Source organism: Idiotropiscis lumnitzeri, chromosome 14, assembly GCF_059441095.1.
Source record: "Idiotropiscis lumnitzeri isolate Australia: NSW breed Sydney's pygmy pipehorse chromosome 14, RoL_Ilum_1.0, whole genome shotgun sequence".
In the NCBI taxonomy this organism is placed as follows: Eukaryota; Metazoa; Chordata; class Actinopteri; order Syngnathiformes; family Syngnathidae; genus Idiotropiscis; species Idiotropiscis lumnitzeri.
Window position 1 is genome coordinate 9,764,618 of NC_142404.1, and position 27,383 is coordinate 9,792,000.

General features: G+C 40.5%; 2 protein-coding genes across 2 annotated transcripts in view; one reads left to right on the forward strand and one right to left on the reverse strand.

Moving 5' to 3' along the window:
- col4a2 (collagen, type IV, alpha 2) overlaps window positions 1-26,300 on the reverse strand; it is a 42,245-nt gene extending 15,945 nt beyond the window's left edge. The window contains exons 1-4 of the mRNA XM_088315932.1: window positions 26,125-26,300; window positions 25,933-26,012; window positions 25,801-25,852; window positions 12,494-12,574 (exon numbers count right to left, since the gene is read on the reverse strand). Coding sequence (XP_088172058.1) covers window positions 12,494-12,574; window positions 25,801-25,852; window positions 25,933-25,970 — 171 coding nt within the window. The 5' untranslated portion in view covers window positions 25,971-26,012; window positions 26,125-26,300. The remainder of the gene's footprint in view (window positions 1-12,493; window positions 12,575-25,800; window positions 25,853-25,932; window positions 26,013-26,124) is intronic.
- col4a1 (collagen, type IV, alpha 1) overlaps window positions 25,794-27,383 on the forward strand; it is a 34,360-nt gene continuing 32,770 nt past the window's right edge. The window contains exon 1 of the mRNA XM_088315933.1: window positions 25,794-26,569. Coding sequence (XP_088172059.1) covers window positions 26,498-26,569 — 72 coding nt within the window. The 5' untranslated portion in view covers window positions 25,794-26,497. The remainder of the gene's footprint in view (window positions 26,570-27,383) is intronic.

Below are 27,383 nucleotides of genomic sequence, written 5' to 3' on the forward strand. Positions count from 1 at the left end.
AGCTACAGCGGATGTAAAGTCTACACACCCCTGTTCGAATGCCATTTTTTATGATACAACAAAAGGAGACAAAGATAAAAAAAATAAAAAAGTCACAGCCAAACTAATGTGAGATGGGAGTCAGGAATTTGATTAAGCTCAACAAAAGTTCAGATGTTCCATTAATCTTTTTTTTTTATGTTTCTGAATGTTTTGTGCTAACACTGATTGCTATTTTCCGTAGTTTAGAATTCCTTCTACCTTGTTGATGGCCCCAGTTCAAAAAACATTTGCATTCAGATTTCAATGTAAAGAATGTATTAAATCCTCAGATAACTGAATTCCATACTGTGTGTGTGCGTGTGCGTGTTTGTTTGTGTGCGTCAACTTAGAGACAGTTGTGTCTATGACAGGCATTTTGGATGTGTGTGTTTTGTCTCGCATCAATCTGGACTTTGCAGCTGTTCAGACAAGACCTCCGCCGTTCTGACCAAATAAATGTAACCAAACACCACCTTAAGGGGGCGCCATAACAACGTAGATTCCAGGTCATGCGCAGACCTGCGCCTCGAAATGTAAAGTGGAAATCTGTGTTCGTGCTTAGCTTCCAGTCATAAAATTCATCCATGCATTATCTATACCGTTGTTCTTAATTAGGGACGATTTAGAGCGGGGGTGTCAAACTCCAGTCCTCGAGGGCCGGTGTCCTGGATGTTTTCCATCTCTCCCGGTTGCAACACACCTGTTTCAATTGAGCAGGTTACTTATCAGGCTTCTTCTGATGCGCTGATCAGTTGCAGCCGGGCGAGATTGAAAGCATGCACAAACGCGGCCCTCCAGGACTGGATCTTGACACCCCTGGGTTACAGTCTTCGGTTAAGAAGTATGTTTTTGGTGTGCGGTGCATGGGAAGCTTTTCCACACAAGCCTAAGGGCAACATTCATGTATAACCATAAAATATCAAAGTAATTAGTATTCTTCTAATTTGGTTTTGTCTTCTGTTAAGTGGATGAAATGTTAATGTAGAGCTCTGCGTCTGAAGAGGCCAAATTACAAGCAAGATTAGGATCAGACAATTATGATCACGTGTAATGTGTAAAGAAACAGATGTGCGCCCTATTGTTTTGGTGGAAAAGCCCCTTCACAGGATCATGCGTGGCACCCCACCCCACTTGCATGCATTCATAGGTTATATAAAAAATCGGCTCCAGATAAAATTTTGTGAGATAAGTAATTTAATGGAGACTTTTGGTCAAAGTAATATATTTCTCCTATTCACAGTATGTGGGAGTCGTGAGGTGAATTGGAATTTTTACAATATTATATATATATTGACCTTCACAATACGTTCATGAAAAAAACTGAGAAAATAAAATCAGGGATATTCGATAAAAATATCAATTTTCTTTTTGAACACTCCCATCACAATCATTTGTGTAAACGAGCTCGATGGTAATGAAAGTCCCCTCACGACAGGCAGGCAAATTTCTGCTTCATGGTCACTTTTGATTTTTTTTCTTAAAAAGGACAGTGGGGCAGAAGTCAAATAAATAAATAACCTAAAATAAAATTTTAAAAAGGCAAAATGTGGTAAATGTGCATGTAAAATATGTAAACCATTTTTTTATAATAACAAACTTGTAGTGAATTATTGTGTTTTATTTCATTATTTAAAATTAATTATAATTGATGAACCAATTGTTGAATCAAAAGAAATAAAAAAAATAATGAATACATTTTAATTAACCAATTTTAGCGGGGGATTGTGAAATTAAGGCAACAAATGTAACAGGACTGTATTATTTGGATTTTTTTTGTCTTACGTAGTTTGGATTTCAATTTCTTTTAAATCCTCTTTAATGCTGTGCCTATATGTGTTTTTCCTTTTTGGTTATTTCTATGTTATTATTCTAGTAGGTGGGAGTATCGCTACGGTGACCATTTAATTATGAATACAATCTGTCTCTCTATCCATCAATCAATCTGTTAACATTTCAAATCATTATATGCTGCATTCATGAAAACTCAGAATTTGTACATTTCACACATTGTGTACTTGAACTCACGCAACAATGGCAGCACTCATCAATGTGCAAAATGTCAGATCAAGCGCAGGTGGAGATGACCATTGGCCTTGGGGGAGGTATGCACGTTACATCTTCTTCACTTTAGAACACTCAACATTCTTTAACATGTCTGCCGTCACCTCGTTTCCTTCATTCTTCGTTCTCGGCTCGCCATTGTTATCTGCTCGCACCGCTTCCACACAGCATTTCCTGCCTTCCTCTCCCTAAACTCTCCTTCTAAATCGCAGTCAAAGTACTTCCCCTCGTTCGACCGCCAAGGGGACAATGTCTTGACAAGGCGAGCGTATAACAAATAGAAGACATCCTGCACTTGTCTGTGCTCGGTAACACTGAACCGAAACAAGTTCACGGCAGTCAAGCGTAACCTCAAAATCGGAATTATCCTGATGTCGTACAAATTGGAAAGGAAAATGAAAATAGTATGTACACATTAAAAGAGCACAAAAAATCTACCACGCATGAACTGAACCATATATCCTTTTTTTTTGTTTTTGTTTTATCACAGTCAACGAAAACCTGTTCAATATTTCTGATTGCCGGCTTCAAGTCTCACAAGTCATTCACTACAGTAAAAATGATCCGAAGAATAAGTTGCAATCGCAATGTAACAATGTAACCGATTTCCTCTTCTTTTATTACTCTGTTGGCATTCTGGAAGCACAGCGGCTGGCTTTGTTCATTTTTGCCATTGTGTGGTTAACTTATTTTTACACTTATATTACAAGCAGAGGCGTCATATCCAGGTCCAGAAAGGCGGGCATGCTAACCAGTCCTTCACCGTGCTGCCATGACCTTTTCAGGTATTTATTTGTTTATTTATTTATTTTTATTTATTATTATTATTATTTTTAATTTATGTATTTATTTATTTTTTTGATTTTAGATTTCTTTACATCATTAACTTATTTTTTAACATGCAGGACAGCTTTATTAAATACGTTAATTTAATCGATAATGACAGTTTTTGGTGACAGATCATTAGATTGACATAAATCCAGACAAAGAAAAAAAAGTTGCATAATTCGACTACAAATAATGAACCCTGTTAAACAACAGACAAAAAACAACCAAACCAACAAAAAGAAAAACAACCCCCCCGCCCCCCCAAAAAAACTCACAATGCAGGAATTTTAATGGAGCAATCAGACCAGCGTTTTCCAAGCTGGTCTGGTAACTGGCGTCTGCTTTTATCCAATCACTTCTCACTTCATTTGGTGATCATAAAATGCCACACACACGAACACACACACACGCACACCCCCCCCCACACACCATATAACAGACACAGCAGCTGACCGGTCACAGTGACGCTGAGGTGTGCAGTGATGGGACGCTGATACGGAAAAAGTCCTTCGGAAAGTCCGAAACATCTAAGATGTCAGGTGTTTTGCCTTCAAAGATGGACCTCCTCATCTGGAATCATGCGTGACAAGGCTTCTTTTTGAAATAAAGAGCTTTAGTTGTATGTGACACACAAGCGTGCAGATAGATGAGAAGAAATGGAACCTCTGACCTGAACGTGAAAATGCAAAAGACCTGCGCAAAGGACATGTGGTCTAACACGTACTTGTACAAGACACTTCATTAGGTACGCCTGAATGTTGCCTTTTGAAACCTGAAAAACTACAAAAAGTGAATGAAAAAAATACGCCCTTACAAAAATAATACTCACTTTTGATTGAGAAATTAATTACATTTTTTTTTAAATAAAACTGAATCCCTCTTCAACAGTGGAAATCGAGACTGAGCATTATTATTAAGACGTTTTGTAAGATAGAGTTAGCTTCCTTCTAGTATTCACACAACTGTAAGTGTGCAAGGAGTTCCTGTGAAGCCACTGAGACACCGACCAAACACCGCCCCCCGGCCCTCTTGCGTTTGTGTTTGCATTTTTTTTGTTATTCTTAAATCGCACATCTATTAGTCGCTCTGTCTGATGCCGTAAATTTAATCTGGGCCCGGGAATTGTCTCCGGGGGTGTACGTTTTGGGACGGGCCCAATAAGAACAAGATGGGAAACACACGGCCCTGTGTACCGACCTTTGACCTCCGGGAGAAATAAAAAAGAACCCATAAACAGCTGTCCGGAAGCACGCTTTATTGATGAAAAAAAAAAAAAAAAGAGAAAAATTGAGAAACGAAAACTAGGGCAATTCAGCATTTCACAATCAGGAGTTGACCAGTTGCAAATTCTTCACAAATCCATTTTCAAGGGTGTATTGGACGGAACTTTTGTGAACTCATTTCCTGGAGATCACCGTTTGCATGATGTCCATTAAAAAAAAGGGGGCTCAGCTCCACCAGTGGGGGATTGCAATGGACGCCCTAAGGAGAACTCAGGCAGAGTAAATAAACATCTGCACATGATGTTTTGGATATCTATGAGTGTGTTTGGATCGGGTGGGGAGCTTCTCCATCCCCCCGAAGCTGAAGAAAAACGTCAGTGACCCCGTTAGATGAGCACAGACTTCAAATATACAACGGCGCTGCAAGGAAAGAGATGTTTGACAGACGGATCCTTGCTTTTGGAGTCCGTTACTACTTTTTGTCACTTGTTTAGCTTCTCACTATGTACGAGAATCCCCATTTGCGCCAAATAGGCGTATGCATTTCGTTTAATGACCAGTGGCTGCACTGGACTCGAGGGGCAGATCCAAGAACTGCTCGGACTTCCCGCTATCCTCCCAGGCTTCTCCGGGGCCAGACACCTGCGCCCTTGCCTCAGGTCTGAGGAATGAGATGTCTGCCGGCCCAAAGCATGCGTGTGTCGAAACAGGACGCAGCTGCGGCGTCCGCGCGTGAGAAAAAATATATAATGGCGCACGTCCGGAAAGAGGTGTTGCCCCTAACGTGTCGGTATAGCGCGTCTGCACGATGTCTGATTGTGTTTATGTGTAATGAAATCCATCATGAGCGTTGCCTTTGCGCTCCCACGGCTATATTATAACACCCACTGCTTCTTTGGGGTACACGAACGTTTTTAGGGAGTTTCTACCTCTACCTCTTGGATTGAAGCATTTGGGAAGCTTTACCTGGGCCAAGCACAAAAGCGCAAAGGCTTGACTTATTGGTTTAGTTATGGTTGATTTGTTAGCAGCATTCTGGAAAATTAAAACGCTGACTTATTGATACCGTGCCTAAAGTGCATCTACTTTATGACACTGTTGATCATCTAATATGATGTAAATCTTAGCAATCATAGATTTTGGGGTTTGGAATTTTTGTTTTGTAGTTTTTTTTTTTTTTTTTTAAGTGTTTCTTAGTTTTTTTTTTTACAAAAATGCGTTGTTTTAGTTGAGTTTAATTAGCTTTAGCATTAGTTTTTTTCAAATGTATGGATGGTTTGTGAAATGCAAGGTAAAAAAATAAGGTCACTAAAAATTATGTCATAAATTTAAGTAAACTACGATTTCCAAATGACTGTTCGGCCTTCCTTCTAGGTCAAAATAAAAATGAATTAAAAATAAACTTGAAAGCTTATGGACTGTACCATTTTAATTAAAGATGAGAACAAAGGACATTCTCGCTATAAATTACATTTATTTTGTTTTGTGAACATAAAATGTAGTTTTGGGTGGGTATATTATTTATTTATAAATCACTCTCATTTTTATTTTATTTAATAAAATATTTTTTAAAATTTCAAATTTAATTGAGTAATTTTGTTATTTTTTGTTGCATTTTTGTAGCCATGTTTTCACTAAACTGTACAGTGAGGTTCAATTCAGTCTTATTTATGTTGTCCAAGTGATAAAAGCTACCTGATTACACATTTCTGACAATTGTGTTGATTTGACTGTCGATGCAATTTGGGTAGACTAGTTCGCACTCATAGTTTGTGTCCTGACAAATGAAATGATGTCAGCTAATAGCTACATCCATCATTTTTCTACATAATACCATACTGGCATGGAAACAGGAGTTCAGAACATTCAAGCACATTCCTTCATCCCTAAAAAATAATATGTGCGTTTATTGGTCATAAACAAAAAAACCTAATAATAAAAAATGTAACTGGAGGTGTGTTTAAACTTCCAAACTAAACTGAACCCTCCATCTTGATGGAGGGTTACAAATCAGCCATTGGATACCGCAACGCATTTGACCTCAACCTTGTGTCGAGCAAGATCACTCAGAGCAGCTCTGTAAACGAGGAAAAATGGAATTCAAGAGTGAAAGGGACGTATTTACGAGAGCTAATTGTTTCCTGTGCGGCCGTCCCCTCGATGTTGCTTTCACAAGGCGACCTGATGGCGAACATATGGCGTCGCTCTGGTGACCCGCATGACTTTTTCCTCCCGCTCGAAGGAACCTCTTCATTGAGCGTTACATATCCTCACTCCTGTGTGTAAATCAGATGCTACAATATATTCCAGTAGATGAGCCATGTGGACACCATATTAAGAAACATTACTCCTCTGAAACTTGAACCTAAAAAGACGTCTGGTCAAAAGGACTACATTGCCGAGATAAATCACCATTTAGTTGTAGACTCTTCCTGTAAAGCAGACAGTTAGTTTCTCCTTGCACAACAGGAAACCAAAAATCTGCAGCGTCTTCGCCTCGTCTTTGTTAACAAAGTTTGTCTTTGCTGTGTGTTCTGGCTGAAGATTAAAGCACGCAGGATGCTTCCAGAAGCCTGATGCCTGACGCCTCACACATTTACACAAATACGCCACTGCTGACTGAGTGCACACTAAGCAGAAATGTCGAGAAGTCAAAAATATTGTTGAGAGTGGTCATTTTATTCACGTACTATTATTACATTTAAAATGTTTCCAGACATGTTTCATGGTTCCAGCTGCAAATTTCCAAACAACACAATCTTTGTTAGACAGAAAACAACACTCCCATGTTTTTGGAATGTGGGAGGAAACTGGAGTACCCGGAGAAAACCCACAAAGGCATGGGGGAACGTGCAAACGCCACACAGGATAAAGTGACAAAACGTGTATTTGCTCTAGTCTTTGTCCTGGCTTCTCAGTTCAATATGGCAATAATAATTCAAATAAAAGAAGAATATTAGAATATGAGGCATGATTCAAAAATTGTAGTTTTGTTGTTCTCAAAACGGCATCTATCATCTTTGAAATGTATGTGAGTCACTCTACATTTGGCACACAGTTGAGAGAACAACTGTGTGCCAAATATGGATTGGATTGGACTGGAATTTTTATACAAAAACAAATAAGGACAATCATTTCTTTGTGTTATGATCTTGTGACGTTCGTCTTGTGAGTCATCGGCAATCTGGACTAAATGTCTCCATATTCTTTTAGGTTGTTCCTGACAGTGTGCATCTTCTTCTTGATTATTATTCCACAGTATCTTTTCTATCCATACTGCCCCTCCTGCATGTAGTGGTTGAATGTGGTATTACACGCAACTTTCATCCATTATCTGAGCAGCTTTTCCCAACTCGAAATTCATAATTGCCTTATGCTTGTTCTTTGCTCACGTTGCTCTTTTATTTACACAAGTTTCAATTTAATTCTTCAGAGACCACTTCTTCAATTTGCGTTTCTTCTACCTTGATAAAAGATCTCCTCTTAAAATCCCCCAGCTGTTGTTTAAATCTTCTTTTGTCCGTGTTCCATGTTTCTGGTACATTGTCACACAAGAAAAGCTTGTTACTGTCCAATTCCCGCATGGAGTTGATCCAAGTCAAGCAAAGGCCTATCCTTCTCTGCAAGACTTTAAGTGACAGCAACAGGTTTGTACTTCCCAGACATCCCCTTCAACCATTTTCATTCATTGCCAAACATTTGGAAGTTGTCTTTGCCAGGCCTTGTTATGAGCGATTTAGGGGAATGAATGAGGCTGTTCGAGTTTCAGCTTAAGGATTTGGCACTAATTGCAAGATGGGTAAAAATTTGTTATATAGCGGTGTCAGGACTTTGGTTTTGGATCTTCTGTGACTGGTATTTGAGACTAGGGCTGCTCGATTATGATAATTGAAATCCTGATTATTCCAACGATTATTTTTTTGGGAGTCGTACAAAACAAAAAAAAACTATTATGAGACAAATCAAATTTATTTTATCTTTAAATGGAAAAAAAAATGCAACTGTATAAAAGATATGGTTTCCTTGTATAAACAAATTCAAGTTTACTTGCTATCCACTTATAAATTGGCATAAAACAGTTGTGCAGTGTCTGAGCTGAGATTGGAACCAGGGATCTCTCGGCTGTAAAGCAGACGTCACCATGCTTAAACTTTTTTCATCCATCCATTATCTCTACCGCTTCTCCTCACACGGGTCGCGGGGGGTGCTGTAGCCTATCCCAGCTATCTTCGGGCAGTAGGCGGGGGACACCCTGAACTGGTTGCCAACCAATCGCAGGGCACCCACAGACGAACAACCATCCGCGCTCGAACTCATACCTAGAGTCAATTTAGAGTGTCCAATCTGCCATGTATGTCTTTGGAATGCGGGAGGAAGCCGGAGTACCCGGAGAAAACCCACGCAGGCACGGGAAGAACATGCAAACTCCCCACGAGAATGAATCAATCCCACGACCTCTGCACCGTGAGGCCATCGTTCTAACCAATCCTTCACCGTGCCGCCGCTTAACCTTTTTAATATAATTAAATGAATTAGTGTCTATTGACGTCTGATACAATCAAGAAGGCGATCCAGAGTTTAAGTTCAAGGGTTACTCTCCAACCACAAAACAGTGTATCCTGTTTGCACAAGATTTAATGAGAAGAACTATTGAGTAAACAAGCACGTCATACGTTTGGAAGTTTTGAATTGTTCCGACATGATCTTACGCACCGGGGAGCTATAAAGTATGGCCGATCCAAGAAGTTGTGCTCTCTTGGACAGAATCGACTTGCATCCTTTTTGGTGAAAACACCATCAAAAGGTCTTTGAACCTTGTGAAATCCTTAACATTCCTTGTTGGGCCATTATCCCGTCCCTGGGGCTGACAGGGAAGTACATGATATTCATGGGCAATAGAATCAGAATGTCGGTGCAAGCCTGTTTTCATGGAACAAGGAAATCTCAGCCATTTATAGTCACTGCTGGCAAAAAAAAAACCCACAGGCGATCTTTTTCCCACAAAAACAGAAGCCATCCATATATATAAAAAAAAATATCAGTGGTCTGTCATTGTGCTCCACTTCCTGAGATATGTGTCATTTCCTGCTCCAGCATCAGCTGTGCCAGTGTTTCCCAGGATGGACCAGACAAGCCTTCCCCAGCATCCAGTGATGCCCAAACCTCATCAAGGAGGACTCATGCAAACAAGCGCCACTGTTCTCAGAGTACTTCAGCAATATAAAAATCCGCAGGCATTTTTTTTTTTTGCGCCTGAGAAATGAAGATTGCCCATACTGACACAAAAGATGGCATTGAACTCCCAATCAGGCGTTCAGGCTGAGCACAGAGGTCGCCTTTTGTTCCGCTATGGATTTTTCTTCAAACTGATCTGATGCCATAATAATATACCAAAAAAAAAAAAAAAACGAAACAACAAAAGTAGTCTTGTAAGCTTTCTGATCAAAAGACTACACCTCCACTTTTAGGTTGTCACAACATGGCTAAGAATGCAAAGTAACAACAAGTAACATGGAGGAGTACAAGATATTTGTCTGCATTCCATTTTAGATGATCGCTGCCAGGGGAGTGGGTGGCCAAAGATTTATGATGGTAGCATATTTACGACTGCTAAGGCAGTCTTTTGTCTCCTTCTCCGGGTTTTTAGTCCTCATTTGAACTGTACATAACCAAGTTGGAGATATAAGGCTTTCGGGTGGAATTTCAGGATTTACTTAAAATGCCTTTTGTTGTGAATTTTGCCATTCAGCTCCTTGCTGGAGAACTCGTTGCGCAAAGAGAAGACACATTTAAGCTTCACCCTGACATTTCTCAATTGAGTCGCGTATGTCGTCAGGTCACCATTTCGCCTTTTAACTGGAGTCATTCAGCATCGCAGCTGAGTCAAGTCTTCGCCAAACCAAGCAGCTGCAAAGTATTTGGCAGAATGTCACCGCCACGGAGATTTGCGAGGAAAGAAGATAGATGCATGTCGAAGATAAAGAGACGAGGAGCACATCTGTGAGGAAACATCTTGTTTTCTGTCATACGTATTCCCAAAGTGAAAAAACTTGGGTGGCGGGCAAGGAGAACGTGTTCGAAAGAAGTTGAGCGCTACAGAGGCCTAAAAAGGGCGAAAACTCAAGCAAATGTTTACACGACATTAGCAACGAATAATATCCATGGAACTTCATAAAGGGAAGAGAAGCAAAAATGTAATTTTACATTTCCATTTTAATTTTAATTTAATTGAATTTTTTTTACATTTAAGTCCATCAACTGCAATCTATTGCCTCGTTCTTATGAGCGTGCAGGCTGCCGATCGCCACTTATAAATGCAACACTGATGGCGAAACCTCATCCAGTGGCGCAACGTAAACCTCTTTCACACTTGCCACATTGTTATCATGTTTTTTACGGCATGATGGAAATCCTTTTGACGCAAATAGCGGGTGAGCGTGTGTGAGGTGGAGGCAGATAAAGGCAATCTACTGACCCCGTCGCGATCTTTCGCATTGCTCCAACGTGGAATGTGGGACTTCCTCTTTGCGCCTCACTTCACCTTTTTATGGGCTTTTCCTGAATCCTCCTCAGTGAGCAGGAGATGTCAAGGGCAATAGCTACTGTAAAGTTCTTCTTGTAAATAGTCATTGTAGCCAGTGAACAGCAGCTAAACTATTCCAGTCGTTTGTATAAATGCCTCCTGAAGAGTAGGTTGCACCTACTTTTAATTAGTCTTGTTCTTTCCTGATATCTTAGGTCGCCATGACGACTGGGTTAAAATTTATAAAACAAAATACACAATGATGAGAACAACATTTTCCAACATCTTCGCCCATCAATTAAAATTGGTAAAAAATTGGTGAAAATGACGATGTTGTCATCTGTTCACTTCCAAATAAGTCAAATAAAAAAAAAATCATCATTCATTATGCGTATTAGCATTAGCCACCAAATGACCGAATCAACTCCAATGGGTTGCGACTGGGTTATGTACTTTTGCTGAAAAATTTGATCAAATTTGTCGACGCAGAATATCAACACACAATACGATTAAACTTTTTGGTTTAAGATAACTTACTTTGTGGCAAATGGAAAAATAAAGGATTTTCTTTCCCATTTTAAATCCATCTACATTGCTACGAGCCTCATGCTAGCTAACGCTAAACGAGTTCATCTCTCAAGTCTAGCGTCCACGTTTGAAAACTCTGTCTTGTTTGTTGCTAGCACGGCCAATCAAAGGGATGGCGTTAGCTGGCCAAATATTCCCATAAGTACTTCTGAGCAGCCGCTCCAACGTAGTGCGCACAAGACTTTCGCGCATGAGCACTCCCTGCATAGTTATTGTACTAAGTGCAGACATAGGGAGATGGGAAGTATCAGGCAAACAGTCCTGTCTGCCGTCAATATGTTATGACATTCTGACTGGAATGGGAATATTCTGATTCAGTGTTGTTTACAATGGCCAATTTGCGACTCAATTGGACTCACACACAATTTGTGCGCAGCCCGAATGCCAAGTGTTTTTTGTTTTTATATGCCAGTGATCAAAATGTGAGTTTTGCATACCAACAAACAATGGAAATGAGCCATTAAATTGTAATAATTCCATAATTTGTCCAGGAGTGCTCTATGGAGCACATTTTTAGAAGAACAAATGGAAATCTCCTCACAGATGGCAAATGTGTGAAAAGTAGGTGCCGGTTGTGCACTTTCAAGAGTTACATAGCCCAAGGGATCCTAAGGTTATATTCTGATATGGACTACACATGTTTCAAGTGAGTGGGGAAAAGTAGCCTGTCATCATTCATTCAGAGATGATTATCCCGGCGTGTTTAGTCTATGTCTGTCTCGATGGGCTGAAATCTTTGCATCAGGTTCCTCACACTTGCCTCTGTCTTTCATTTCTGGCCTTAGTTTGGCTCTCATACTCGACACACTACTTCCCATCTGACCTTCTGCGTTTACAGTGATGAATGGTGTGAATTCCATCGCTCTAGCTGCGAGAGCGATATTTCCAAGTCGTTGGGGTTCAGGGCACGTTTTTTTCGGTCTGGTTGAAAGCATACGTCATTGACAATGTCGTGATGAGACGCAATGTTGCTCTTCGCTTCATAAATAGACGCAAGTTTGTCTTGAAACTGGCATAAACAGCATTACATACACAATTCAGACATTAAAGCACAATCGCACTTTGTTCACGGGAGGCAGGCCGAGGTGTCACCTGAAGTATCAACACGTGCGCCAATTTGATGTGCCTTCAGCCTACTTTTGAAGGAACGTTCAGAGACTGCGGTGCGCCGTCTTTGCCTTATTTGGTCGTCCAGTATGATGACCAGGAGGTTTATTTATGCAGCTATTTAGAACACTAAGGGACTTACCCTGGCACCCTTCTCGGGAAAACATTTACAGCCTCCGCTGCAGTCTCTTCCTCCGCAGGGACCGCTGTGCTTCTTCCCACCCTGCAGACACAAACACGCAACATGCAGCTATTAGCAACCGGGGAATACATAGCAAGCAAATTAGGAAATGGGTCATTTTATGCTATTTTTAATATACAATAATATATTACACTTTGAAATAGTGAAATCTTCATACATCATATAGAGCAGGTGTGGGTAAACTACGGCTCGGGGGCCACATGCCCATTAAACGTTTTAATCCGGCCCGCCGAACTTGAAATAATTGAAATTAATAAACCTTGTTAATGTTTTATTTTCTAAATACTGTGGTGTGCCAAAGACAGAAATTTAGTTGGAATGCGTTTGTTCATTTTCTTTTAAAATTAAATGTATTTGTTTTCTCCGATGAGGTGAGGTTACCAGAACACTCCATCCATCTGCTCCTGGTCCGGCCCCTCTGTCAAATTTTAGAACCCATTGTGGCCCAGCAATCAAAAAGTTTGCCCACCCCTGCTTTAAAGAGTAAATTAATATAGAGTAAGATGACAAATAAACAAAAAAGAAAAACAGAAGAAAATTATTAATAAGTCACTGTTGCTGGTCCAACTTCAAACTTTTCATTCTGTTTCAATTAAAAGAAAAAATAAATTTTTCAAAATAAAAAACAAACCTTTTTTTTTTTTTATATATATGTTCTCATGTATAATTAGACCATCGAAAGACTTCCCTTTTTCCTGACAATGATAGACGTACAGGGCAAGTCTGCCTCTCTACGCAGCCTTTGTAAATGCAAGCGTCAGCACTTCCATTCTAAATACCCGTGGAAATTTTTGGACCTCATGTTTTGAGAAAAGTACAAGTCTGTATGCATATTTAATAGAATAAGCTATTTGTTTTACATCAAAAGTATGACGAAGATGGTAGAAGAAGTAATTCATCCAAATGATTCTAAAATCTCCCCTGAATGAGTGAGACTGATGAGTCCATTTTTATATGAGGAGAAAATTAAGCAGCAAAATGGGATTAAATGATTAACTACTGCCGTCCTATAGTTGTGAGAGGAAACAGAGAATGTTTTTTTTTTTTTTTAATCTCAGGGTGCCGCAAAAGGTACAGTATTGATCAGTTCTGCTAAGTGGAAGCAGGGCTGATGGAACACAGATGTTTACTAATATGTTGAGTGGTGGAGGTGTTGTTTGTGTACAGTTTGTCATGTGGATTTAGCTTCTGTTTACGCTGCAACTGGAGTGCTTGAATGAGTCAAAGTGGACATCCAAACATGAATGGTTAGAGATGCTTGAGTGACAATTTGAGGAGCAGCTTCAGTCTGTGAACGTCTTTGCCGTAGACAAAACCACCCACTGTCACTGTGACCTTCTGCGTGAGGGTCCCCGATCATAAAAACGCAGAGGTCAAAGGCTTCGAAAGTCCCTACGCTATTAACGAAGACAAGAATGGAGCTTGTTTACAAGTTCAACCAAACCTCTTTGTGTCTTGTCAGGACCGCATTGCGAGCTCAAACCGATGCAAGTGGTCAAAGCTGTCTGCGGTTGAGAAGTCCCGCTAAACTTTTCTCACGTCGAGTAGTGCTAGAGGGTAACTAATATTAAAATTAAACTCTCACTTTTCTATAGATAAGTGAATTTGTTGTTCATGCTAATCAAGACCTACGTCTTCCACCTACACAGCCAGAGTTGAATAGAGCGCCAAATAAGTCCAAATTGTCCAATGTGTGCCCACAGTGGTGCAAGGAATCAGAATAATCCCCCCCCCCCCACTTCAATCTGAGAGCATCCCTGTTGACAAAGGGCCACATTGAGACCCTTCTCATGAGCTCACAAAGACCTTCTTTTACCAGAGCCGCGCCGTCTTCTAATGATCCGCTATCTTCCCAACAAAAAAACTCTCTTCGTCCCGCTTCTGGAATCTACAAGGCTGTGTTACTTTGTCAAGTGTCTGAGGGCTCCTTTCAAAGTGTTACTTGATATCACTGTTGCCGTCCTTTCATCTTCACCACACACCATGCCGGTTGAGGCTTATGTTTCACGTACGTCGCAAGTGATGAGCACATTGCGTGACGGAGGGTGTAAAAAAGCTAACGTCTGCAGGGCCAGGCATGTGGAATGGAGACGAAAGACAGGAAGTCACTTCATCCCGGTCGCCACTTTTTCCACATTGAGGCCGACGACTAAATCAAACAATAGTCCGCGTCATCTCCTCACGGGCCTTCAAAACAAAGGAATAGCTCCCTTAAAGGCAGTCCTTCATGATGCAGCAACGCACCATCAGTACAAGTCAAACCGAAATAGTTGGTGACCGAGTACAGCAGCAGTACAGTATCCTGTTTTCTCCACCCAATTGGGCATCATCGTGTACATTTGTTGCACCCACACAATCGAAAGAGGTCCATTACAACTAAAAATCCAACCATTACAAATCTCTTAATGCTCACTTTTTATCAACACTAATAGGAGAAACATTGCAAACATTTCTCAATATTACGCAGGGAACACAATCATACAAAGTTTGTTAAATGAATACCTCTCTGTCAGTGTCAACCCAAACTGTGGCACTGGTTTGCTATCAGTCATCAAAATGGCATTTTATTTTGTGTACACAGCTTTATTTGGATCACAAGTTTTTGTTTCAATATTTACTGGGCTAAAAAAAATTTTTTTTAATATATATATATATATATATATATATATATATATATATATAGATATATATATATATATAAATAATAATAAAGAAATATATAAATAAAATAAAATTTGAAAAAAAACAGAAGCGTTTTCGTGTGCATTAAGCGGCTAATTAGCGTTACAGAAAAATATTTGGACGGAAAACCTTTCCAATATTGTATGTTGACGTGACTGCGCGTCGGACGCATATCTGTACACTCAGATATGTTTAAAAAAACATGAATATGAGGTTGGTTAAGCGTTTTGAACAACATATATCTCTCATGATGAACGAGGGTGGGGGATTCATTTCATTTGAAATGAGCAAGCTTATAAATCCTTATGCTACTTCATTCGCCCCTGATACGCAAATTTATTTGGAATGCAATGTGAAAAGGACAAGGCTTTGTAAATCCATCATGTAAACCGAAAGAGTGTCTCGCACTCTACAAGGCCGAGTGGTGAAATTAATGGCATTCATCATGAGGAATGTTGTTTCTGTTACCTCCCCATCCTTTACGGCTTCACCCCAATGTCTGGAGATAATGTACAATAAATGAAATAAAAGCAGCTGGGTCAACAGCGCTCTTTTTCTCACGGTCACTTGTGCCTCTCTCGCTCTCCCTCCCGATGCAATTTATGCGGCTTGATGATGTCGTGAGCGCCTCGGTCATGTGAGTGTGTGATGTCAATACGGCAGCTGTACACACGGCTCATCTCCCATGGCAAATGACTCATTAGATCCATGATGTGATGCACGCACAATTAAAGATAACATCATTTTCAGACTCGCATGACTAATTGAATTTGGCTTCGATCTGGAGGAACGGCGCGGTGGAAGCGATCGCGTTACTGATATTACTAGTTTCCTCTTTATAGCATGATAAACACTGCTTTTGCTTGTAAAAACTACTGATTGTTTTATAAATACTCAGGATGTCAGGGGTCAGCGGCTCTTGTAGAGCTGATCACGGTGATGCTTGGGTGATAGAGTTGACAAAGTGTCCCTTTGAGATGGATGCCTTGCTTTCAACTTGAAACCACAAAGCGGGGCATAAACAGTGCTCGTGCGAGACAATCTCCCCCACCCTCCGCTTGTCTTCGGATCGAATGTACAAGATTAAAGAGGAGGCAACGTTGCTCATTTGACCTGTGATGGGTGGCACAAGACTTTCCTAAGGAGGACAACTTGAGGGAAATTGAGGCGATAAAACTGTTGGCATGGCAATAAAGAATGTATTGGAACAACAGAAATTCCATTAGAAAGAACCGTGCAAAGTAGCAGAGTAGCAGCATGGCGTGCAATGGCTTGATGTGGCAAAATGTATTGTGTTATTTGTAAAATCATTGAAATTAACTGGAGCCCTCCTTTTGTATTTTGCAGACACATAACAAAGAATGGTTACACGTGCAAGCGCGTATATCCATATATTCACTGCACATGTCCTTTCCACGGTTTGATCATGTGACACTTGGACAGCACCTCTATTTGCCCATAGATGTCGGCAATTTTATTTGGGAGACATTGATCCAGAGCACAGGTTTCAAACTCAAGGCCCGGGGGCCAGATCTGGTCCGTGACTTCATTTTATGGGGCCCACGAAGGGCAAATCAATCCACTTCCTTTTTCTAGCACATTTTCTTCACACCTAACAACATATGAGATATCTCTATTTATATATATATATATATATATATATATATATATATATATATATATATATATGAATATATCTTTTTTTATCAAGAAGCAGACTGGAATATCTGACAATCTATCCATATTGTACTTTTTCTTTCTTTTTTTTTTAAATTACAGACGAACCCATTATGCTAACTTTGGACATTGTGAGAAAAATAAATCCTCCAAACAACTGAATTAACGGCTCTTTTTGTGCTTGTGCATTTCCAGTACCTCCTTCATTTATGAATGATTTGTCTGTTAGCGGCTTGCCAGGACAACAGCTGTCATGTTTTACACTAATGATGTGGCTTAACGATCAGATTGGCTGTATGCGAAACAACTGTTCACTCACAACGAGACACGTCACATCTGTGAAGGAAACACGGTGTATTGAAACATCCGTGTGGGTGTGGAATACTCCCCATGTGATAGCTGACAAGCATTTTTTACTCACTGATTGAAGAACGGAAATACTTTTCTTCAAGTTGCTCAGACTAAAGTAACTGCATAGGATTATTCCCTAAGTGAGGTGTGGGCAAACTACGGCCCGTGGGCCACATGTGGCCCGTTAAACGTATTAATCCGGCCCTCAATGAATAAAACTTGTTAATGTTTTATTTTCTAAATACTGTGGTGTGTCAAAGACAGATATTTTGTTGTAATGCTTTTGTTCATTTTCATTTAAAATTAAATGTATTTATTTTCTCCGATGTGGTGCGGTTACCAAAACACTCCATCCATCTGCTCCTGGTCCGGCCCCTCTGTCAAATTTTAGAACTCATTGTGGCCCGCCAATCAAAAAGTTTGCCCACCCCTGCTCTAAGTGGACATTGGTCGATTTATTGCTTCTGCTACATATTTAACCCCATCATTACTCTTCTACTGTTCAATGACGTTGTCGCTAGTTATGTCGTCTTTATGACTTGCCATTTGCCACCATATGCTTCTCGTACGTGGCACTTGATTTGGTCCATAGCAATATCCTGTGATGAAGAATGAATGATTGAACAAAGGACTGATTACTGTTGACGGCTAGATGTCTGCTGTACATTCTTACGTTGTTTAATTTTTGAGAAAAGGCCGAAAGTTTAGTTTAAACAATGTTGTTTGTTTAAATGTTGCCATAGTTTAATCCCGGGCTAAAAAGAGAAAAGATGGCCTGCGATCATTTTTACTAGACTTGTATAAAACAGCAGTGAACTAAAGCAGAGTTGTGTTTCTTATTGTTACAGCTTGTCAATGTGATTCTTGCATGGGAAGTAGGAAATGTTCCCCCAGTGAATTTGTGAAACAGTACATGGAAGTTGGTTCCACCAAAATGGCTTTAAAAAGGAGGACAGCGTGTCAAGTGGAAATGTTTTCTGTTTGTCTTTGACCTGCAACAATAGCCCACGAAAACTCAATCAGATCTCCTCTGTACACAAACAATTTTAAAAGAAGTAAAACACAAGAAAAGCTGAACAAGCATAATGCCAAACATAACCATGTTTGTGTTGGACTTGCAATTCTAGCTGAGGCATGTCTTCATTTTACACCACATCTCCCAAAGGCCTTCATTAGAGTGATAAGGAACTTTCTGGAAGACTTGCTTTCACCAAGGCTTTATAACTGCAAATTCGACATCCTGCCGCACCACCATCAACTTCCTGTTGAATAGCCAATCTGTGCATGAACGGAAAAGCAATAGGAAACAGGCAAATTGTTTGTCACCAAGTTGAAAACAATATTGGATGGCTACTTTATGAAGCAGAATGTACGAGTCAGGTTTGACCTCTTTCACATTTTAGCAGTTCAATGCAACACAGTAATTTAAGTCAATTGAGGAAAACCTTTTGGATGGTCACATTGATTTCTATCTCACTAGATCAACAAGCAGAATATAATATAATAAATAAATCAATATAATTCCTCTCTCACTGCCAGCCCAAGTAAAATGAATGCATTTTTTTACTTATATACCCGTCAATGGCAGTGAATGAGATAATGCCGATCCCAATTCAGTGGCTGCATTGTTTCAGTTGATCTTCTTTTCATGTTTTATTTTTTTTTTTTGCCTTGCCACTATTCTATACGATTTGGTTGTGACTCACTTGAACACTTAAAGCCAGATATATTGAACCTTAAAACACTAACATGTGGCCACTGAGCATTTTGACATAAGGGTGGGAACGTGACACAACCAGGAAATCTAAACAGCTGTCTACGAGACTTATAGAAAAGGACCACCAACTGACCAAGCGATTGTGTGCTGAAGAACGATGTCATCATTTAAATATTTCGATGATCTATGGAGTCAGAGTCCATAAACGTGTCCATAGCCATTTGTGTACATAGACAGGAATCTCTTCTGCGGAGAACACGGATGGTTTCTCTGGTCACCGAAAGACACTCGATCCATTCAGTGGCTACTCGTGGGCTATTCTCTCTTCAGAGACCTCCATCCCCTTCGTCATCATAAACATACTATGCTCTGGTCCTTGCTGCAAAAATGATGTGGCGGCTCTTGTTTGGAGCTAAATGTCACCACGACTTTAGAAATATTCATGAAGTTGAGCAAGAATGCAGAAAGAGGGGGAAGAGGATTCTAACAATCAGTCAGTGGGCGATCCAGACGGCCATTTCATTCTAGCTGGGCAGATGTTTTATTATTATTATTATTTTTTTTTTTTACGGCAAGGGTTCTTAACAACCATTATTGAAAGCGAGTCCGACTGGTTTCACAACAAGACTTTTCCTCTTGGTCTCATATTCGACTGTGAGTTACTGCCATTCAAATGAAACCAAATTTGGGGGTGGTGAAAAGGAGGCCTCGAGACACAAAGATCAGGTCACATTGCAAAGAGCGCATAAGTTGGGAAGGCAGCATGTTCTTCAGTTGAAGAACATCGCTAACTCCCGCTGTGCTACTCTGGCAAGGCTCCAGTGTAAACACGGCTCTCAATTCTGCCCTTTCGCCTGACCCAGCTGGACTTTGCTTCCCCCAGCGCTGGCTTCAGGTCATACACAGACTCAACTTCATTTCCCAGTGGACCACGCTCCTAATCAACACTTCCTGCGGTTAGCGTGAGCGAAATGGAGATGGGATTAGATCCAATTTAAATCCATTCTGGACCTCAATGCTCACGTTGACCTGTCAGATGATGTTTGGGAAAAAGATTGCCGCTCAATCCCACAATCAGACGATGAGTGACGTCCAAATGGGACATTCTGGGAGCGTTTACATTTGAATGAAGATGTGAGAAGCCTGACAATGTAGAAAATACTGATAAATTCCTCTTAAATTGCTCGCAGTCTATTTCGGGATGCTGGTCAGCATGTGATTTGATTGAACGTCAAAACATTTTTTTCCACAGGAAGCAACGGGAACAGAAAATATTATTGAAATAAATAAATTCTGTCCATTTAAAGACAATTGAAAGCCATCAGGTGCATGCTGGAACAACAGGTGATGCTATGCTACCGGATGACCTCTTCCTACTCGGCCATTTTAGCCCACCAGAAACCTGAAGGGAGAAATATTGGGAGATTTGTGAAAGTTTTTTTCAAATCAGTGTTTTGTACGGAGCCCCTAAAATGACATGAAGTGGGATATTTTTCTTGTCCTAAACAGAAATGTTCCCGTCCAAACAATGAACTCTCTCGTTCAAACCACAAAACCTTCTCATCGCGTTGAGAACGTTTGTTGTTAGGATGAGAAAGTTTCTGGTTAGGACAATAAAGTGGTATGCGTGCTTGGGGGACTCTAGAGCTAGATTTCAGTTTATGTTTCTGTGTGAAAACTACGAATCCCCTATAGTGACATGGAAAAAAAATATATATTTTTCTCGTCCTAACCAGAAACCTTTCTCGTCCAAACGACACAATCCAAAGATATTTTAGCAAGTCAGATACCTGACGGAAGTATTCATGGGCATGGAAAAAATTTTTGGTTTTCGCGCTTTTTTTTTTTAATCTGCTTTTAGAATCGCAGTGCTGACACAATCAAATGTTACTCTGGGCTGTTAAAATGTTTCCCCTTCCTTGTGCGAAATGGTCAAGACGACTGCAAAGAAAATGAAATGAAGCAGTGAGGATGCTCGGTCAAGAAGTTATCCCAAAGTGTACATGTAAAATGAGTTAACATTCCTCCCGTGACATACGATAACTTAGTCAGCCTAAGCAATTAGAGCACAACCGCTGTGGAAATAGGAAGGTGGAAGCCTCTCATCCACAAAAATTGTCGTTGAAGGCTGATATTAGATGCGATGGAGTCGTACCATCTGTGCGCTGAGCTAAACAGTATATGTCAACGAATCCATTCACTACGCGAGCACGTTTTGAACCAAGCAATAGATCATCTACATACTTAACCCTGACAAAGGGAATACTCAGAGCGAGGGAATGACGTCTTTTGCGCAGATAAATGAGCACACGGGCACACAAGACAAGCGTGTGGGCTGCATGAGGCTATAAAAGGAAGCACGGGAACGGCAAGACCACTGACCAGTGGGATGACTGATTGGACTCACTGAGAGTTGGGATTGTCTCATTGTGGCCTGTTGGGACCAACGTGTCCTTCCATTTTTTTTATGGAAGTCCAGATACACTACGCAGGGATTTTCCAGATACTGTACACTCAAACTGCCAAAAGTCAGCTGCTGGGTTTTACTACTTCTGGTTGGACATAAACTAATCATTGAGTGATTGAAGGGAATTCATTAGGTACAGCTGCACAGTCAAACAAAAAGAAGAATTTTGCCTGAAAGCTGTGTTCATTTAGCTCAGGGGTGGGCAAACTACGGCCCGGGGGCCACATGCGGTCCATTAGATGTTTCAATCCGGCCCGCCGAACTTGAAAAAAAAATTAAATGAATATAACTTGTGAATGTTTTATTTTCTAAAAACTGTGGTTTTTCAAAGACGTATATATTATCCACTAGTCGCGTGGAAATTGAATTAAGTTGTGCTTCACTTGATCACACCTTAATTCCGTGAACAAAAGACACGGACACATATAATCCAGTACATATGTATTCCCAGTCAGCAAATGGTTAACAACGCGTCTCATATGAGGTAGCCAAAATATGTGAGGTCCAGCAGGACTGTAAAGAAACTCTGACACATTGAACTCCACCCTCCTTCCTTTTCCTGTTTAGAGACCTTCTCTGGATAATCTATGTTGTCGTCACACAATGCTCAGCTCAGGATGTTCCCCATAAAAGTGACATTTAGCCCAGATAAACACATGTCACACTTTGTGCACGTGCGAAAAGGAAAAGCAGACTAACGCGCACATAATAAGAATATTACCACCGCAATTTTTGTTCATCTGCCTCACTTTGGATTTGAGGTTGAGTTCAAGTTGCAGGGTGATGTTGAGGAGCATTGGGTTACTAGTTACCTGTTTAATGTTTGATGTCAGATACATTTTTGTCAGAAATGTTGTGAGAAAGTGTAACAGCACCTATGTAGAAAAAAGTTACCATAGTTCTAATTTCATTAAAAAAAAAAAAAAAAAAAGAGGTAAAATCAGATATAGTACATGAGTTACTAAAAATCTCGTAACTGTGCCGGAAATAAGCCCGTAAGGAAGGGGTGGGCAAACTTTTTGATTGGCGGGCCACAATGAGTTCTAAAGCCAGGAGCAGATGGATGAAGTGTTTTGGTAACCTCACCTCATCGGAGAAAAAAAATACATTTCATTTTAAATGAAAGTGAACAAAAGCATTACAACAATATAGATGTCTTTGAAAAACCACCGTATTTTGAAAATAAAACATTAACAAGGTTTATTCATTTCATTTTTTTTCAAGTTTGGCGGGCCGGATTAAAACGTTTTAACGGGCCGCATGTGGCCCCCGGGCCGTAGTTTGCCCACACCTGCCATGCGGAAACAAACAGTCACACAAGCACATGCCCATTCATCCATAAGACTGACACTATCTCCATCCTCTGAAGTCGACCACCGGCTTTCTTCCATCCCTGCGAAGCCGTACGCACCACACACGTCTTTTGGCTTCCTGCCGCACGGCACAATGCGCTCTTCCCCCCGATTGTTATGGCTGACTTTTTATATCAACGACACTATTTGGCCAGGCGTTACATTCGCCAGTTTCCCTCGTTTTATCACAGGCAGACATCTTCCTCTCCACTCAGACGCATGAAACAATCACGCTCGGGAGGTCGCTCACATGTCAAAGGTGACCCCGTTTGAGATCACACGCCACACGTTCACTTCAAAAAGGGATTTATAGGCTAATAGCACAGTGAGGCGAATGTTAAAAAAAAAGGAACAATCCAACAAATTTTCACAAGTGAATACAATATTTTTTGGGGGGGAAATCCAAACGTGCGAAACCTCCAAGATTCAACAGTTTTTTTCATTGGTCTTGCATCTTGTTTCTGTTCGACATTATTGTGCCTTGATCTCGTGCAAACATTTCGACAATGTTCATTTTAAAACAGTCAATTTAAGAGCAATACGTGCAGTCTGACCACATCGACCGACCACTGTCTTTTTTCAGCGCGATGGATTATCGTTAAAAGAACATTTCTGTTACGGTTCATAATCATCCAAAATTTGATCAAGGTTGACTCTGCGTTGGAAAACAACACCCGGCTAAAAACAACAATCAATTAAGTTAAGTAGTAAAACAGATGCAGCATCTCGGCCGCCAGATACAGTAGGAAATCTGTCGCCCGAATCGCTTCTTCCTCCGACACAGATCCGATTCCCAAAACATCCGCTGCCAGAAGCCTGCCGACCCGCCCACTCAATCCATCTCGCTCCAACACATCTTGAAATATCTTCTCAAACGCACGTGAATCAAAGGCTCCGATTCGATACATCCTGTTAGCGTTTATAGCTTCGAGACCTTTCCTTCCTCCAACTGATGAGAGAGGTTCTGTGCGTGTATTGGGACGTATGTTTATGCTCTCATTAGCTCAGTGCTTGAGCTCTGCTTTCTTGAATCATCAAATCTAGGTCCTCGAAGCCTCATCATCAGTGTTACATTTCCAAATATCGTATTATTTGTACAGAACTTTGCACTGGGGGTTTTACCACCTGTGCGTTAAAATTTTTTTCCCCATTGTTAAAACGTCAAAAGCCATTGGAAGAAAAACAAACTTGCTGAATATAAAACCATATTCTTTGGCTGTCCAAAGCATGAGATTGTACTATAAATTGTAGAGCCATTTGCCCCCCCCCCCCAAAAAAAAGGCAACATAAATAATAATTAAAGGAATAACTGTGAATTGCATTAGCTCTTCAATGAATGGCAATCATTCATTGATTCATGATTATTTCTCTGTTTGCTATCAATGAGTTTGGCAAACGCAGCGTAAAAAGAGCTGATCAATCTTAAACGGAAAACATCTTGAGCGTGTTATTCCCCATAGAGACGAGGGGGATCCCCCGATGTAAAACATCGCATAGAGGATGGATGGTGGGAAAAAGTTGTTACGCAGAGGTGGGGATCTGCTTGAGAGATCCAGCAACCTCCCTCGGGTGAGGTTGGGCTATGAAATTGAACAGAAACACATGTTGCAATGTGCAGCAGAGATGGCGAAACACCGTTGTATGTCAAAACAGATTTTCTTGTTTATCTTCTTTCAGCAACTTTTTGAATGTGTGCTGGTACAAATGTGAATACGGCTTTTCATTCATTGGACAACATTGAATTGACATTGACACATGAGTACTGAATTCTACTCTACGACCCAATCCAGTGTTGCTCACTATTTGTTTCTTCTATTTGGCAAATCAATCGGCACAAGATTCAACCATGACCGAAATTGATATGAATAGCAATGTAGCACTTTGATGGGTTCACATTTCTGAACTTCAATAACACTGGGAAACAATTTAAAAAAAAAAAAAACTCTTTTGAGGTAGATTTTTTTTTATGCTGATTAAAAATAAATTGACACACTGGTTTTAAAATTGCAGTCAGTTATTTCGTTTTGTTTTCAAATAAGCAAAATTCCACTGATTAGCTGTTGTAAGACATGCCAGGTTGTTACGATTGGACTCATCTACAGGTACGTGGCAACTTGTTTGTGCAGAATCGAGTATGGTGAGAGGTGTGTGCAGCTCCCATAAAGTCAGTACAAACAAACAGAACGCTCGCATTGTAGGAATTAATAAGATTAGTGCTGATTTTCTCTTAACCTTGTAACCATGAGCATACAGTTGTGACTTTTGTTTTGTTTTATGCTGTTTTCAAAACTTGTAGCTATTCCATCTTAGTGTTTTATTTACATAATTACATATTTATTTAATATTTTTAAAAAAAAAATGGGGATTCTATATCTCAAAACTTGACATGATGTCAACAATATAGATCAGTTTTGAATTCTGCACTCCAAAATTAGGTAAAAACAGCTGTCGGCAAATAATTGTTTACACATTTTTTTTTCCAATTTCCTTTGAGAAGTGACAAAAAATTACGTCGCGGGCTAGATCTGGCCTTCGGGCATTGAGTTTGTAAATGCTGATCAGATACACAGTGTGCTCACCTCCCAATATTGGGACCATTTCTAGTAAATGCCAATAAAACAATAATTCTCGAACTTTCACCTTGAAAATGTATCATACTTAAATTATTTTTTCTAGCAACATTACACTTGTATTCTTGCTAAATTCAAAGTCTAAAAACTGTAGATCCTCTCCATGAGCATTTTCTATACTTGTCCAGTTATCAATTGCACTCCTTCAAAGGAATGCCAAGGCCAAACCCCTCCTCGCAAGGAGATCCTCCTCACGCGTGACACTCCCACTCTATGTGCACACCACACACTCAACACGTGCCCACACGGAGAAACCTACTGCAAAAACACCGGTAAACCTTTAAAAACATCGTTTTTAAAGCCGTGTATTTTCTGGACACGCGTGACACAATCAGTAGCCTAAATCAACAACACGTGTGGTAAACACTTACCGCGCGCGCTCCGGACACGAGGACGGCCACGCAGGCGCAAAGCACCAGCAACCTGTAAAATGAATTGATGATGAGGAGAAGGATGAAATATTGATTGAGTCTTGTGAAAGGGATCTTTATGCGCGCGCTCACCTGAGATGCGTCACTTCTCTGTTTTGATGCACTTGCATGGTTCCAAAACAGCCCCACGCCACGCGGCTCTTAAAACATGACTATGGACACAGCAAAAGTCGACTAAAATTTGCTATACGAACATGTAGTTGCATTTAATAGTTTACAGTGTTACACTGTATTCATTAGCAGGACGTACTGACTCGCACTCACCCGAGTTTTGCGCGTAACGGAGCGATAAGACGTTCGTCAGCAGAAACTTTCTGGAATATTCTTCCGAAAGTCAAGCAAAGTGAGCCGAGTGGATCCTCTCCTTACACCGAAACGTCCAAAGTGTTTGCGCTAGTCCAGTTTGTTCGCATGATGGGTGAGGGTTGTCGTTGCAGTGGGTGGAGAGTTTTTTTTTTTTTTTGTGGAGCAGGGGAGGTGTGCCCCCCCCTAAACTAAACCCACTCGCGTTGATCAGAACTTCATATCGCGTCTGGACACAACATGCAGGCGCTCCGCCGCTGATTGAGTGCAAGCAGAGGCCGAGAATCAAGTGCTTTTTTGCGGACACAAGAAATTGGCGCGCCCCGCTGCAGAGATGCTGCTGCCCGCCGCCACTATCCTGCTCCTGCTGGCTGTCTCGTCAAGCGTGGATCACGCCACGGCTGAGGTGAGTCTTACTCTTTGTTACACGTGTTTTTTCTATTCCAAAAAGTGACTAAAATGTGCACTTTTACGCGGTTTATTATTATTATTATTATTATACTTTTGAAGTAGATTGCAGCCCCCCCCCCCCCCCTCGGCTCTTATGACTGCTTTAATTCAATTCAGCAGAGTTCACGTAATTATCAAATTCACTGTACTGAAGTGTACTTTTAGTCCTGCTGTCATGAATGCAGCTCTGAACTCCCACTTATTATCCACTCCTCAATACCCCCCCTCCCTCCCAATTCATCCAACCGGGGTGGGGATGGGGGGGTGGGGGGGGTTGCTGGGAGGGCTATGTGTATGTTGTCAGGAGTAATGGACTATCAAATCTAACCTAGTCGCCTTCACTTGTAGGTTATCATTGAAAATTATTCACTGGGCACTCAGCATTAGCAACGTTAATAGGTCAAAGCTAAACAGCACCCTCTTTTAATGTATGATCCATTTTCAATTTCTCTTTCTAGAATATTAGGGCTGACATGCATGTGCAGATTGTTTTTTTTTTTCTTTTTATCTGAAACACAAATGACTTAATAATAAATGTCAAGATTCAAACTTTCCATTGGACGCATTGACACAATGAATGGCACCCACAAAAGAAGTCATCAAATCTAACAACTGTGATTTTAACAGTGCACTGTTTTCCAAGTGGTCCTAACTCAAGACACAATTAGAAATATATTTTTCGTGACCTAAACTTAAAAAATAACCTCTATCACCATAATCGTGACATATACTGTGTATTGATTAATGATGAAAGAATACAAATTATGAGA